The 16,200-nt window shown below is 57.5% G+C and overlaps 1 protein-coding gene across 1 annotated transcript in view; it reads left to right on the top strand.

Annotated features, from left to right (window-relative positions):
- Positions 1-16,200, top strand: part of CSMD1 (CUB and Sushi multiple domains 1) — a 687,628-nt gene that overhangs the window by 476,335 nt on the left and 195,093 nt on the right. The window contains exon 11 of the mRNA XM_045821269.1: positions 9,320-9,444. Within this exon, the coding sequence (XP_045677225.1) occupies positions 9,320-9,444 (125 nt within the window). The remainder of the gene's footprint in view (positions 1-9,319; positions 9,445-16,200) is intronic.

Below are 16,200 nucleotides of genomic sequence, written 5' to 3' on the forward strand. Positions count from 1 at the left end.
TTGAAATGTACGTGATCAAAATGCGTTTCCAGGGGGGTTTTCTTTTCTGTTTTAATTTGTTAATTTCCAATCGTCTAATGTATGTGGGTTAATGTTTTTTAAAAAATAGATGGGGCAAAAATTTAACTATAGCTTCATAATTATTTTGCTAGATACACTTTCGTAATGAGGAATGTAAGTGAGGGTGCCCTTTATTCCAGGAAAGGTTACGATGCACTTTACGAGGGTCGAGATGAACTAGAGACGGCCTTCCAGTTATCCCGTTATTAATGTGGCCGCGATAATAGCGCTGTTTCTGTGGGTTTCCGCCTTTCTCCCCGTTAGCTCAAGAAGCGTAACCCTTTTCCAAATAACTCAAGATGGAAACTCATATTGGGAGAAAGCCTCACAATCAGAGAGTAAAGGGGAATGAGAAATGCACTTTTTCCTTCTTATAAGCTCCCCATGTTTAGACGGAGAAACAAAAGAGGGTATTTGTTGAGAGGCTAGCCTATGAAGTGAGCTAAGAACTGGTAGAAAACAGTGGTATTTTAGAGAAGGAAGGAAGATGCATGTTTCATAAGATTTTCTCCCTGGACAATACTGTCGAGGGCAAATAAAGGCAGTTTTAATTGTGTCTTTCCCATCTGGATGTCCTTTATCTACCTTCCTTGCCTGAGGACACTGGCCAGGACCTACTATTACCCGGCTGAGTAGAAGTGGCAAGACATTCTAGCCCCACCCCGATCTCAGGTGGGGGCACCCGCGCTGTCATCTCTGAGAGTGACTTCAGTTTTCAGTTTCCCATAGACTCCTGTAATCAGGGTGGGGAGTGCCCTTTCATGTTTAGTTTGTTGACAGTTTTAAATCAGAAATGGAGATAAAATTTTATCAAAAGTGTATCTTCATAAATTGATGTGATATTTTTTGTTCATCTAGTTTATTACTATGAATTACATGGTTTTCTGACGTTGCATCCTGGGGTAAAATGTATTTGGTTTCGATGTATGTCTTACATACTGTTGGATCTAATTTGACGTGTTTTAGTTTGTTTGCATGGATGTCCATAGGAGTCCTCGGCCTACAGACTGTCCCTCTAACGACTTAGTCTGACTTCGCTCCCAGAGCACTGCTGACCTCGTATGGTTAGTTAGGAAATAGTCCCTCTCCTGAATGGCCCAGGAGAGTTTGTATGGAATCAGCAATATTTCTTCCTTAAAATTTTCAGAAATTAATCCGTGAAGCCATCTGTAATTACATTTTCTCATGAGAAGGGTTTTTAATTACAAACTCACCTTCATTTCTACTTTCAGGCCCACGCAGGTGACACATGGCTACCTGAGCGAGCTTTGACAGCTTACGTATTTCAAGAAGGTTTTCAACTTTAAGGTGTCAAATGTATTGGCATAAAGCTATGCATAATGTTCCCTTCTCATTCTTGAAGTCATTGACAATATCACAGTTCTGGTTCCTGATACTGCTAACTTCTGTTTTCTCTTTTACTTGATCCATCTGACTACAGAAGGTCAATGAATTGATCTTCTCAAAAAAGAAAAAAGAAAAGAGAAGAAAAACCCCATGTATCGGGTTTCCCTGGCCTTCTTCTGCCGGCTTTACTTGCATTGCAGTGGTTTCAGCTCTGGTCTTTCCTTATTTTCCTTCTCCTGATCACCATACGAGTTAGTTACTCTTCTTTTTCTCACCTCTTAAGACTGAAACTGTGATGTCAGTCCTTTTTACTTTTCTACTGTGAACTTTTAGTGCCATAAATTTCACTCTAAGAACTGCTTTAACTGCATTCCCTAAGTTTCATGTTTTCCTTTTCTGGCAGCTCACGATACATTCTATTTTTTTTTTCCTGTGATTACTCTTAGATCCACGGGTTACTTAAAAGTTCCCAAATATCCAGGGATTTTCCAAGGACCTTTGTGCTCAGAGAATGTATTTTGTATTCCTCTTCAGTCCTTTGGAATGTATTGATGATTGTTTTCTGGCCTAGAAATTCTTCATCTTGGCAAAAATTCCGTGTGCCTGGCAAAGAACATACGTACCTGGGCGGAGTGTTGCATGAATGTCCGTCAGGTCACGGAGGGGGAAGAGCGGTTCAAGTGCGCGGCATTCTCACCGATTTTCCTGCCACTGACTCCGTTTCTGAGAGCGGTGCAGGCAGTCTCCCGGGACAACTGTGGATTTGTCAGTCCCTCGCTGCGGTCTTGTCGGTTTCTGCTTCGCGGCTCTTGCTATGTTATTAGGCACATGCATGTTTAATATTGTTATGTCTAAAAATTTTCCTCTCTTTGACACTACAAAGGGACCCTTTTTATTCTTACAACATTCTCTCCTCTGAAACCAACTTTGCCTGTATTAGCATAGCTTCCCCAGCTTTCTTTTGATCACTGTTGCTAGGGTAACAGTATAGCTGGACTCTTACATTTGCTTTTGCACCCAATCTGTTGTACTGCATTTTTTTTGTTAAAATGTTTTTCAAAAATATTCTTCCCTCACATACTGCTGAAAAAGGAGTGAATACTTTAGTGACCTTCCCAAATAAGTGTGCTTATTCTTATTCAATACTATCATAAAAATTGGCAAATGATATTTTCTTAAATGTTACCCGCGGTGTGGGACATGAAATAATAACAATAAACATCCCATACTTCCTTGTACTAAAATAGGTTGATCTGGCTTCCGTCTTGAATTACGCTTTACACGTGTTTTTTGTACCATTATGCATGGGTCACTGGCAAGTAACGATTTATTGAATTATGAGTTCTTTCAAGTGTTCATACATTTTAAAGTACGATATCAGCAACATCACACATGTTACTGTCACTCACAGCTCATTGGAAAACGCTTTAGAGATCATGAAGCTGTCAGTCTCCTGACGGCAGTCTCAGAATTTCAGAAATTCTAATTTTCAGTCAGCAGCTTGAATCTTACCATTGGCTGCAAATATTTTCCATTATGTTTCTCGAAAAAAAAGGGTCATTTGCTCATTGCTTAGCATAGCTGACAAATGTCTGATGCTAAGCAATAATAGCTTATCGGCAGCTCTTCAAATAGCAAGGCATTCCGTGAAAATAAAACAGTTAATTCAGTCAACTATTCGGCGCTCTGACACATGGTTTTAATGTGCATCAAAGGTGTGCTCCATAGTCAAGGGTCAAGGTTCATTAAAATTAATAAGTTATTCTGCTCAGTCAAGGAACTAGAGTGAGGTTGGCTTTTTCCTTTTCTTTTTCTTTCTCGCTGGTGCACGGCGCCAGTCACCGTGGCCGCGTGAGGTCACGTCAGCTTCGCTCACCGTCGCTTTTACACCGTCCGTGCGGACGCCAGCACGTGGGGAGAAGCCTGTCACCTCTTAGCGTCAGCAGAGAAATGTCCCCCCTCGGACAGGGTCTGGGGGCCCCACTGTGAGAAGAGGAGCCCTCGACCTGGGAGCTGACTGTACGCAGAACAAACATTATTGTCGGAGTCACAGGGAGAAAGGACGTGCTGTTCGGATGTCTGATTCACTGCAACTGAACAAACACTCGGTGTCACTGCTGCGGGGAGTCCGGGGCGGGGTGGTGGCCGTGGGCGGCAGACGTACAAGATCCACGCCCGAGTTCCGGCCGCCTGCACCCGTGTGAGTTCACGCTGAAGCCCAAGGGCGCGGCCACGCGGAGCCACCTGGTGGCCGTTACCTGGAATGACCTGGGAACGCGCCTGGCATGGAACCAACTCACTGCACAGGCTGGTGTTTCAAGCAGAGCGGGGATTGTCTTAATTGTTTAACGCCTTCTTGAGGCTTTTTAATGGGAAGCAATTCCATTTTGTCTCCATTCTTATAATCACAACAAATGCCTAACACAGAATCCAAACTAATGGCCAGCGTTGTCAGGATGAGCGGGTAGAATTCATTTGTCGTTAGCACTGTAATTGTATGTAATTGGGGGATGTTTTTATTTGAAAAGACGTCACTTTATTAAGTTGGAAAACTACTGCTCATCTGACTGTATTTATAGCATTCTTCTTCTTTCTTTGGAATTCTCCTTTTTTCCATGGACGGTCTGCACGTTATCTTCAGTATCACCCATAAAAACTGTGGATGAAGGCATAGCCTTCTTGGTTGAGCTCAGACACACGGGGACAGGTTTCTTCACCACTGACCACTCCCTGGAAGACAGGAGCATGTTCCTTAGAACCGCAGCTTTAGGCAGAGACGGCTAGAAAAGTTCAGACGCCGGCCTGTGGGGACAGAGCTGCGGCAGGAGCGTGGCCCACGGAGGGACCGCAGCACCGGGACGCGCCTGTTCCCCGTGCCAGTGGGGTCCGGCGCTACGCACAGGCAGACGCCACTGCCTCCGTGTCGGCAGCCGGAGCTGTGGGCACAGGTACTGAGATTTGAGGCCGGGTCTTCCTGACCCCCAAGCCCCCGTCGACCTAAGACTTCTGCACAGTAAGAAGAACTTCGTTCTGATGAAGGGCTCGCACGACGGTGATGCGGGAGGACCCCCTGAACGGGTGTGAGGCGTGTGGGCTCCCCGAAGCCCGTGCCGTGAGTTTGGACGTCTGCGTCCTTGGCGTCCGCGGGGGCGGCGCGAGCGGCCCTTCCCGGCGCCACTCTGTTCTCGTCATGGAGGCTGCGGGTTCCGGGGGGCAGAGGACAGGCCCCCCGGTCCCATTTGTCACCGCTGTGCCCCACGGGGCGGGCCCCGTCTCCCACCGCAGAGGCCAGGCCTGCCCTGGAGACGCGAGCTCACGGCCTCGCCGGTGCCCTGCCAGACCACTTACGCCAGCCTCCGGCGTCAGAAGACGCGTCATCGGCTTCCTCTCTTCACCCCCCTTTTCTGCGTTTTCTGCTGAATTCGTCGGGGTGCGTTGATGAACACAGCTGTACAGGTTTCGGGTGTGTAACTGTACAGTGCGTCATCTGTGTATTTTTACACACACACACACACACAGTGTTGTGTGTTCACCGCCCAAGTCGAGTCTCCTTGCTTCACCCTTCACCCCCCTTCAGCCCCTTCCCTCTGGCCAGCACCCCGCTGCCGTCTGCGTGCGTGGGTGCCTCTTTGGTCTCTCTGCTTCGTCCCTTCACCCTCCCCGCCCAGCCCCCACCCCACCCCCGACAGCCATGGGCCTGCTCTCCGTGTCCGTGAGTCTGTCTCCACTTCCTTGGTTTGTTGTGTTCGTTAGGTCCCACGTGCAGGGTTTCTCAGAACACGGCCCACACTGACACGGGGGCTGGGGAGTCGGAGGAGCGGCAGCTGTGGCCCCCACAGTGACCCCCACTCTGAACCCACCGTCGGCCCCAAAGTGATTGACACTTAGGAGTCACCATTCACGGTGACCGCTGCTGTTGTTGAGTCTCAGCACACGTTTCCTCCGAGGGACACCGCCGCCGGAATACACACCCACTCTGTGGAGCTCAGGGGTGCCCGCTGGAACCGGGGGAGCCAGGCGGGAGGGGAAACCGAGGCACACAAAGGGACGACTACATGACCAAGGCGAAGCAGGAAAGAACCCGTGACCGGGGCCCCAGGAAACCGCTGTGGGTGCATCGTCCTCGCCCCGCACGCACCTGCCTCGCCGCCCTCGCACCTCAAGCATCGCCACCTCGCAGCCGCGCGGACGGTGCTGCGGGGGCGCCGCTGTTTCTGCACCGAAGTCGATGCCAGGGACGGCGGCGGGCCTGCCTGCCCTCGCTCTGTGAGCCCGCCGGGAGCCGCACGGACGGAGAGAGCACGGACCAGAGGATGAGCGCGCTCGTTCTCCCGAGGAGCGGCCTTTCCTTGTCGTTCCGCGGAGCGTCTCTCCCCGAGGTGGAGGAGCGAGAGGCCCGCGGGCCCGCCGTGGGCGACGGGGCTTCCTCTGCCTTGTCTGGGGTGTGCCGTGCGGCAGACGGCGTGTCCCCGCCGCGGCGGGGGCGGTGGGGAGGTGCCGGGGACCCTGCCCGTGACCGTTCCGGACATCCCCCGCCACCGTGTTCCTGACTGGCTGACCCCCGCCCTGCTCCCTGCCCTTCTCTAAGCTGCTGTGACGGACACCTCAGTTGTCCTCCGAGGTTGGGGCAGGTGCGTGACCTGGAACCCTGGTGTTCCGTTCCCTGCCACCCCGCCAGCTCTTCCTCGTTCCTGGGACTCTTCACCAGCGTGGCCCCGGGACGTGAGGCCCCGGGACGTGTGGCCCTGGCCTCCCCCCTCTCCACGTGCTGAGAGGTGTCTTCCTGCACATGCACCGTGGGCAGCCGGGTCTCTCCTCCATGCACCGCCTCCTCCCCCTGCGCCTGCCCCCGGTCTGTCCTGGCCGCGCGCTCTGGAACGGGCCCTCCGACGCCCCCACCCCGAGCTCCCGTCCCTTCAGCGTGGCTCCGGGAGGCTCCTCCGTCCACGGTGACAGACGTGTCTGTGCTGAGATTTAATCTCACACACATGCGTGCGGACCCTGTCTCTGCCCACAAGAGCATGAGCCCCGCAGGGAGGGGGCTTGGCCGTCTTCATTGCTGTGTTCCCGACACCTGAGCGCACACGCCTTGGCCGACGGAGTGAATATTCATAAAGTCGTTTGTGTTTGCTGTTCTATAAGGGGTGCATTCGTTTTTCCATATTATAAGGCAGTGACACATGTTGATTTGCATGCAGAATTGTGGCTTGTGGGCAGATCTCCAGGAATCTAATTATTCCAGAGAAGACAGCAAGTGAGCGAGTTCTCCCCGTGACCGCCTCCCCAGGTTAACGGGGGCCGTCCCGTCACAAATGCAAGTTCCTTCCTGAGTGGGACGAGGACGTCTTCACGGGCGAATCTGGGAGCTGTCCCAGCACCACGCACCGTGCAGCGGAAGCCCGTGGTTGCGCAGAGGCGCTGGAAGGCGGCGGGCAGGCGGCCCGCACCCGGCCCCGAGGGCTCTGCCCCCCACCCCTGCCCGGCAGCGCCAGCCGGCTGTTCTCTGAGGGCGATCTGAGTGAGCCCGGACTGAGTCGCCGGCTCGTCCACGGACATCTGCTGCGGGGATGGCGCAGCACGGTGGCCCGTGCAGGAGGCCGTGGGAGACGTCGGGGCAGGTCACCCCCCGCACGGCTCACTGGGGAGCTCGGCCCCCAGACCCGAGTGTCCATCTGAGTGTCCGGGCGGCCTCCTTCTCCGGCCCCCGGCTCTGGTGTGTGTGCAGTTTTTGTGGTTGTTGTCGCCGTCACTGAGGAGTGAACACGGTAACACGTAACGCACTTCTCGTGGAGCGGCACCCACGCCTTGTGGCTGGTGAACCACAGGCTGCCGAGACGGAAACAGGGGTGCTGGGGCCCCCGTGTCCGTCCTCGTATCCGACCCGCCGCTGGGAACAGCAAACCGGCCCCGCTCAGGAGGGGCACAGAACGGCCGGCCCGCCCTCTGGACCCGCTCCCCTCCCCCCCACCCCGGGCTCCCTTCCCCCGTTGCCCCGCCCACCACTTGGGCCACGGCGGCCTTCGGAGCGCAAGGGCCCTCCCTCGGGCACCACCCCCCCGTCTGCTCTGTCTCCTGTCACGGGACTTCGTCTCCCCTCCAGAGGCCAGAAAGGGGGAACGGAACACGAAAACTGGACCCTCGGTGGACACAGAGCTCGGAAGGTCGGGGCCCAGCCTGGAGGACACGGAGATGCCACAGATGCTTCTAAAGAACACATACAGTTCATGTATGTAGTGTGGCCCCAGAGCCGGGAGGAGGAGAAGCAGAGCCGCAGAAGTCATGAAAAGGCGTGTCTGCGGAGGAGAGCCATGCCGCACCACCGGCGTGACAGGCAAGCACACAGTGTGTCTGCGTCCCGGCTTCTGCACGCCCCGCGTGCGGACACCAGGCGTGCGGTGCCCTCCCGGCCCCGCTCCTGCGGCGTTTCCGCTGTCCCAGGGACTCGGGGAAAGCGCCCCCTGGGCCGGCCCGTCTGGGGAACGCCGCACACTCCGTGCTCCCTCCAGGAGGCAAAATGGTGAGCCTGGGCGACCCGCGTGTCGGCACAGGTGAACCCCTCACTCGGTTTAGTCCGGACGTTTTCGCCGCGTCTCCCCGACTCCGGGCCCTTGCCAGCGCCCACCACCACCTTCACCCCGCAGGGAGGGGCTGTGTAGGGTGTGAGCGATGTCTGTGTGGTCTCCCTCGGGGACGCCCGTTCTCGGGCTGCGGAGGAGGACTCCTCAGGGAGCCGGACGGGAGCGCGTTTGCTATCTTCCCCTCCCCCCGACCCCATCTGTGATCCCAGACTAACTTCCTCTACCGCAGGGGCAGCAGCGTCTCCCCCAGAGGGCGCCTCTCACCCCCATTTCCCTCAGCCTCAGCCTCAGGGCTTGTTGGAGGGGAGACTCGGCTGGAATCTCCTGCTGCAGCGCCGGGCTCGTCCGATGGCGCTAACTCACGGGGCAGACGCTGGGCGGACGCGGGCTCGGGAGCGGCGCTGGGCGCCTCTCCCAGGTGCTCGCCTGTGCACCTCTTAGACCTGACTCTCCGGCGACCTCCCGTGGCTGCTCCTCACCTAGGGCCTCGGGCGCTCAGGGGCCGCTTGGGAGCCAGAACCGTGGCTCAGCTAACTTGGGCTGGATGGAGCGCCTTTTCTACAACAAATGGTGCCCCCCTGTGAGATGCATTTCTGATGCAGGACGCCGCCGGCCTTCTGCGGAAATAGTTTAGGGTGATGATAGCCGTGCAGACTCTGTACTGGGGGTCGTGTTTCATTTTCTTCTTGCGTGGGGCGAGCGTTCTCTTCTAGGTTCTGCTGGAACACGGAACACGAGGTGTACCTTCTCAGAGATCCGTCAGTGCGCGTCACTTCGGGCAGGGCGCGCGACGCGTGGGGCAGCTCCCGGGGCTCGCCCCTCTTCGACTTGACGCCTGTGCGTTACTGACTCCCTCCCCTACCCTCCTTCCCCCCCAGCCCCGGCAGCCACCGCCCGGGCTCTGCTCTCCCGAAGCCGATGCTGTCCCTCGCTCAGAGAAGCAGCAGGACGCAGCTCCGGTCCCTCTGGTGCTGAGACTTCTTCCGTCCTCCTTTCTGCTGGCCCACGTGACTGACATCCGGCTTTGCTCTGTCCTTAGGACACGCAGTTCACTCACAGTGTGCCCCCCCCCCACACTGAGCCACAGGCCGCAGGGCCCCTTCGTTAGGCCGTGCATCTCGGAGAGGTTGCGCCAGGAGGCCGCAGAGCGGAACCGGCACCCGCGCCCTGGGCCGCACCCCCGGGCGGCCCTCGAAGAGGCTGTGCTGAGTTGCTCGAGGTCTATGTAATGTTGCTTTGGAAGCAGGGCCCGGGGGCAGCGCCCGGCGCTGTGGTGACATCCTTAAGAAGCCGCCGTCACTAACCGGGTTGTCCTCTGCTCTGTGCCCGCGCAGGGTCGGCTCCAGCGTGCAGTTCTCCTGCGAGGACAGCTACGTGCTGCAGGGGTCCAAGAGCATCACCTGCCAGCGGGTCACGGAGACGCTGGCCGCCTGGAGCGACCACCGGCCCATCTGCCGAGGTGAGGACCGCGCGGCGGGGCCGTCGCCCACCCCTCGCCTCCCGGGCGGCGGGCGGTCCGCGTGTTTTCCTGAGGCACCACGAGATTCGGGCATGAAGCGCAGCACAGGGTTGGGGCAGAATTCGGTCACGGCGGTGTGGGTGCGAGACACATACTTTCGTGAAACCAAACATTTTCAAGGGTGTTTGTGGTTTTAAAATTGAGAAAAGAGCCCTGACAGAGGTGGCTTGGTGGGTCGGGCGTCATCCCACAGAACAAAAGGTCGCCGGTTCGATTCCCGGTCAGGGCGCGTGCCTGGGTTGTGGGTTCAGTCCCTGGTTGGGGCACATGAGAGCGAAGACCCATCGGCGTTTCTCTCTCACCGTGAAGTCTCTCTCCCTCTTCTTCTCTCTCCCTCCCCTGCTCTCTAAAAAACAACTGAATGGAATATTTTTAAAATTTAGAGAAGATGGGAGAAGATCGAGTCATTCAAACCTGTACACACACACACTCCGGACCTTCCTCTCTCTGTCTCTGGTCACACACGCATTTGCACGTGCGTGAGAATGTCACGTATCCAGGTCCCCGCTGAGGTGACGATGACCCCCTTCCGTGAGGGTGGAGCTAATTGTAGGGCTGTGGCGTCAGCGACAAAGGGTTTGTTAGCAGGATCCCACCTTCCCGTTTCATGACGATGACGTATCCTAAACTCACCTCCGACACCGTCACTGGAACAGAGCGTCACGCCGTCCTGTCCTTCACAGGAGAGCCAGGACCGAGATGTCCTGTCCTCCCACCCTGTGGGCACTCCCGCCTGGACTGCAGTGGCCTGGGGGGCCCGGCGGGAGGTTGTGCGCAGTTTCAAGGTGGAAAAGTTAACGAAATCCAAAGAAACACTGAGATAAGTTGGCTTTGCATTTTGGCCGTAAAATAAGGCATGCAAATTGGTGGTTTTGAGATAAGAAGGAAGCAGCACTAAATTGATTCAGGACCAAAAAGGAAAGTTTCCAGGGTGAGAAGTCTCATCCTTCCTTAGCCTTCGTCGGGTGAATGGACTCTCGTACATCTTTACAGCAAACAGCGTCGGTTGAATCTTGCCGAACGGAGTTGACACCACGTGCGTTCTCGGCTTTATCACAGGAAAAGCACTGTGTTGCAGGGTTTTCCACCCTGGGCACCTTACCTGTGGCTACATGTGGCTCCTCAGGCACAGCACCCGTGGGCTCCGAGTGCAGAGCAGGGGGTGGCTGTGTCCTGCAATGTGGGGGGTCTCTGTGGAGAAGCCCCCGCCCCCCGGGGAAGCAAACGTGAGTGGCCGGGCCCTGTGCCTTTCTGCCACTAGTCTGCTTTGTGTATCGTGTGATCCCAAAACGTGGTGTTATTAGGTTTTTAAAGGACCCTCGGGGAAACGAGTGCTCCCACCAGGTGGCGGCGAAACCCAGTGTTCTTGCTGTGAACGAGCCCGAGGGACCGGCACTCTAGGTCCCTGAGGAACGTGACTCCCCCCTACTCTGCGACGCCCGTCTTGTGCTTCTGGCCCGGTATCGGCGGACTGGACGGAACCACTGACCTCGCCCCTGTTTTGACAGGTCCGAGTCACATGCAGGGATCCTGGGCGGGGGTGGGGGGTGGGGGGGTTCTTGATTCTCCTCTCACTTGCTAATCCACGACGTCCCCCTTGTTTGGCCCCGAGTCTCGCCTTAGACGCAGTGGACTTCTCCGTGTCCCGGCCCTGAGTCCCGGCCCGACTGGGTTCCACACCCTCAGGCACTGCTCCCTCAGCGGACAGCTTGGGGGGTGGGCGGGGAGGCGCAGGATGGCTTCCATCCTGCTGTGCCCCAAATTCCTGTTCTTGGGCGTGCGAGAGGACCCCTCTTCCACCCCCTGCTCTGCTAGGGTCCTGTCCTACCCAACCAGGTTTCAGAAGAGAAAAGCTCTCCCCCAGGGTCTTCCTGCATGGCCAGGCTCCCGCAGGCCCTCCCACCCCCCTCCGGCCCTCCAGCTCAGAAGCAGGGGCCAGCGCCGGCCTCTGCTCCCGTCCCCTCCCAGCTGGGGGGCCCCCTGCTTTGCGTCCACTGGAGGCCCCTCCATTTCTGTGGACGGATCCTTTACAAAGTTCCCGTTCCGTGCATTACTCTGACCTCCTGAAACAATGAGCAGTGACAGCTGGAAGTGAGTCCTCAGACGGTGTCTTGGTCAGAGACACGTTTATCAAGGCTCCGTGCCTGCGCAATCAAATCTGCTTGTGTCTGGGGGGCCCTGACAACTTGCACAGCTCTGAAGAAGTACATCTCATAGTGCAGTTGGAGTAATGCAGCGTTAGACAGAAACGTTGAAGCAGAAGCCTTGACGTCTCCCTCGCAGAAGGACCTGAGATGCACTGTGTGGAGGACCCAGTGATGACCATCAGGCGGCAGCTCGTCAAATCCCGGGGGGGGCTTCACCCGGACGGGAGGGGGTTCCCCTCTCGTGGGGGGCCTAGAAACGTCCCGTTCCCTCTGGGTGGGGCTTCCGTGGAGGAAGAGGAGGCTTCAGGGGGAACGGCCGTCCCTGCCTGCACAGACACGGAGAGGCGTTGGGTGACGGCCACTGTCCCTTCGTGTCCCCCCATGTCCCCAGTCCGCAGCCTGGCAGCAGCCGGGGACCCCGTGCCCTGGGCGCTGGGGCCGCCCTGTCCCTCGCCCGTGTGCGTGTTCGAGGCAGTGCAGGGTTTAGTCGTGAGCCGCGGGGATGAGAAGACGCCTAGACCTGTGTGTGCGCACAGGTGTCCTGCGTCCCGGCCTGGACCCCGCGTGTCCGTGAGAGGCACAGTGCAGCAGGAGCCCTGTCCTCCGCCTCCCGGAGCTGCCTGTCCCTTCCCCACCCCGAGGTCCCCTCCGAGGCCTGTGGCCCCTCACGGGAGGGCGACTCCCGCCTCAGAGCCACATCCCGGCCTCTCGTCAGGAAGGTCCAGGGTCCTGGGCGACTCCGTGTGGTCACCACATGTCGTTACATGCAAGGACGAGTGGCCGACGTGCTCCTGCCCCTGGGGCTGGCCCCGGAGAGGAGCCCCCTGCCGGGAGTTTCCGGCAGCCGGACTCAGAAAGAAGTGGGTACGGTCAGTGGCAGTAATACATTCCACGTAGCCCCGTGTCCCACCAGTGTTGTCGTCCTGTCCCGTGGTCGGTGCAAAGGGAGCAAGGTGGCCCTTCCCAGCCCGTCTCCCCCTCTTGCCCGCCCCAGCCCAGCCAGCCTTCTGGCACGTGGCGGTCACCGTGGGCTGCTCGAGGCCTCCTCCTGCTCCCCCTCCCCCGTGTGCCTCCGCACCGCACGGGAGGGAAACAGCCCACGCCCTTGCATGTGGGAGCGGGAGGGAGGGGCTCGGGCAGCCCCACCCCGCCCCGCCGGCTGCCCTCCCTGCGAACACGACTAAAACCGGAGACTTTCCAGGATCACCACAGGGAGGACCCCCGAGCCCACTCTCCTTCCCCGCCTGTAAATGGCGTCTCTCCCTGCTCTGACAACTCATTTGTCCACTCAAGAGGACCGAAACACCGCCACGAGGGAAGCTTTTCGCACCGGCTCTCTGCAGACACGGCTGTGGAGATCTGACGTGCAGGGGGGCTCGGATAGCGGGACACTCAGTGGACGCCACGCGCTGCCCCGACGGACGGACGGTGGGAGTGTTTGCTGGGCTGTCGCTGGGCCCCGGGGCCACGTGTGCTCGCTCTCCCAGTTCACGCTCCAGCCGGCGCTCTCACCGTGATAGATAGTCGGCGAGGAGAGAACATCATCGCGGGGTGTGCCGATGCATCCCGAGCCTTTAAACAGCCTTCATGTTGATCACGCCGCCGCGCGTCCATCACCAGCAATAAGACGCCGCCAGTGGGGGCACCGCCCACATCACGAGACTGCCGGCCAGTGCGTGCAGGGAGGGCCGCCGATGCGCACGGCCCGTCTCCGGGAGGGGTCTCCGGGAAGGCTCTCCAGGAGGGGTCTCTGCGGCCCGAGCGGTCGCCGCGCCTGCGCCCGGAAGGCGTGTCTCACGGCGGCGCCCGGTCGGCGCGGGGAGGCGAGCGATCCTTCCCGTGTGGACGCGTGTCGTGTCGGGGGCCGCGGCTTCCCTGAGCTAACCAGCTGTGAGGACGGGGACGCTCCCTCTCCTTCCTGATGCCAAACAGACGAGCGAGTGGGTGTCGCGGCTCGGTAGTCACCCAGCGACTTTGTCGGAAAACGTGCCGGCCCCGTTCAGGGACGCGGGAACGGCCGCGCCGGTCGGTCCTCCCGGGGGAAACGCCCTGCGCTGTCTGGCACGGGTGAGGCACCTTTCCCGGGCAGTAGGTTTTGAAAACAGGGAAGGAAAAGGAAGAAAAACACCGCTTCGCTATTTGTTTAAGTAAAATGGTCGAGCCGGCGCCTGGTCCCGTCACGTTTAGGGGGTTCCCGGATGGAACTTCCAGTGCTGCGGGCTCGCTGCGGCCTGCAGCGTCTATTAGGGCTTCTGTCCCCACCGCGCTGCACGTGCGCAGAAGTGCTGTCCTCGGGCGTGGCGGTGCGCGTGCGGACGCCAGCTGGAGCCCCGAAGGTCCCAGGATAGAGTCCTCATCGCCTTGGGGTTCCAAGTCACGTTAGCTAAAAATTGTGCTTACTTAACTGTCACTGACGGAGACTTTTACAGCTTTTTCTTCCGCCCACGTCTCCTGTCCGTGCTGAAATGACTTTTTAAATAGTAATGAAACAACTGTTTGTACCAAAAAAAATGACTCTTTATGCCACCAGATTAAAGGTCTAGAGCCAGTTGGGAGATTGCATTTTATGTCCCGATTACTGAATCCTGAGGCAGTCGTCTCAGAGAATTGAAGAAACACACACAGTTCTAACTTTTACTTTAATTCCATTACTACAGAAAAAAAATCTGTTGTTGCTTCTGGACTCCTAAGGTTTTATATTCTTTATTTCAAGTCACTGGGGAGAAAAACATATTTTTCTGTTTCTTTTTATTAAGTTTTTGGAAATCGTAAGGCTTTTATTGTTGCGCTGCTTTCACATGGTATTGACACAAAAGGACCTGAGACCCAGTTAGTTAATTTGGTGCCAATGACGTTCCTGGAACAGGCCGAGGAGGAGGTCTCCGCCGTGGCCTCCTGGGACGGTTTCCCTTTTGCCCAGAACACAGTCCCCCAGACGCCCCCGTGGCTCCCCATGCTGCGACCTCATCTGACCCCCGTTCTTCCCGGACCCCACCTTCCGAGGCAGACCCCCTCCAGGCCCCTCCAGAAGCCCCCCACCTGCCCTCCCGGAAATGCTCCTCTGGCGTTAGATGCTTGCGTGCCCAAGGTGGGGGGCTGAGCTGCGTCCTCTCTCTGGATCCTTAACACGGAACATGGAACACGGCGCCCGCCTCTTAGTAAACCCTGCGTGCGCACTTCTTGAACCCGCGTGCTGTGGTATGCCGGGCCCCGGGCTGCCCACGGGACTTGCACGCTTCCCTTCAATGCCCGTGGCGGTCCCAGAGGCAGCTGTGACTGCCGTGGTGACCGGATGAGCTGAGACGCCGGAAATCACAGAACCTAAGATTAGATGCGGAGTCACTGCGTGAGCCGGCCAAGACGCAGGTGTGGCTGAGGGAAGCGAGCCCCTCGCCTCGGCCAGCTCCCTGTGCCCCTCCCCCCGGGTGACACCGTGGACGTGGACGTGACATCTGCCGTCGATGAAAAGACTTGCTCCTCAAAACGTGCGAGAAGTGGATTATGCAGCATATTCATGGATTCTCTTGGAAAAGAAGCTTCAGAGGCGAGTTTCGACGTCCTGTTAATTTAAACTTAGTCAATTAGAATATAGGTTATTTGATTAGTTATATTAGAATGGTAAAGATTCCTGAACATGAGTTTACATAAATAGATCAATGAGTACTTCCTATTACGTAAGACAAATTGGGTGAGACAGAGATGTTTTGTGCTTAGTAAGAGTATTTTTCATTAAACGTAGAGAAGCGGCCTATGTTGGCATTCAAAACCCCTGAGTCCCTGACCCCTTATACTTCCCGTCTTGATTTATCCTTTCTCCAATGACCGTTCTGTAGATCCTCATCTCACTTTTGAAACACACAAGACCTCACTGCGTTTTCAGCTGGCCAGCCTAGCGCCTGTCGTAGGAGTGACGTCAGCTGAACGTTAAGTCACAGCTATCACCCGAGACCATTTATCAGGCGTTGTTAAGCGTTTAAGTGTGCGTTACTTCATACTCGATGCTACAATTTTCCACGACGATCTCGAGGAGGGAGCAGGCCTGTGGTCAATGAGGTGGAAGGTGCACAAACGAACCCTCGTTTCCGGTGCGGGAGTGTGTCTCCCTCTCGCTGCACGAGCTGCGTGGGCACCAGCCCACTTCCCCGTGGTCACGTCGGTCAGTGGGACACTCCGCGGACCGTCCGGACACACGCCCCGCCCAGAAGCTCCTTGTCGGCAGGAAGCCCCCGACCTCCGCGGACCCCGTGACGTTGCCGGGTCGCTGTCAGAGCAGCGTTGCCCCCGGAGGTGTGAGCGGCGACCTGGTCCACTCCCGGGCGGCGCGAGGGCGGAGGAGCCAGCGCGGCGGAGTCCAGGAGGGGGAGGAGCCGGGGGCGGGGGGGCGGGGGGAGCCTCGGGCGTCTGACTTCTGTCCGCGCCGCCTCCCCCCGCCTCCTCCTGAATGCAGGACACACGTCCGCGTCCCGTCACAGCACAGAGGGGCCGGCAGAGCAGTGTACGTGCGCTCTGTTGAGAACCTGGCTCCGACCGTTTCCTCCTCCAGAAGGGT

This window comes from Phyllostomus hastatus, unplaced genomic scaffold (assembly GCF_019186645.2).
Source record: "Phyllostomus hastatus isolate PE091 unplaced genomic scaffold, TTU_PhHast_1.1 phas_scaffold_46, whole genome shotgun sequence".
NCBI classification, from domain to species: domain Eukaryota; kingdom Metazoa; phylum Chordata; class Mammalia; order Chiroptera; family Phyllostomidae; genus Phyllostomus; species Phyllostomus hastatus.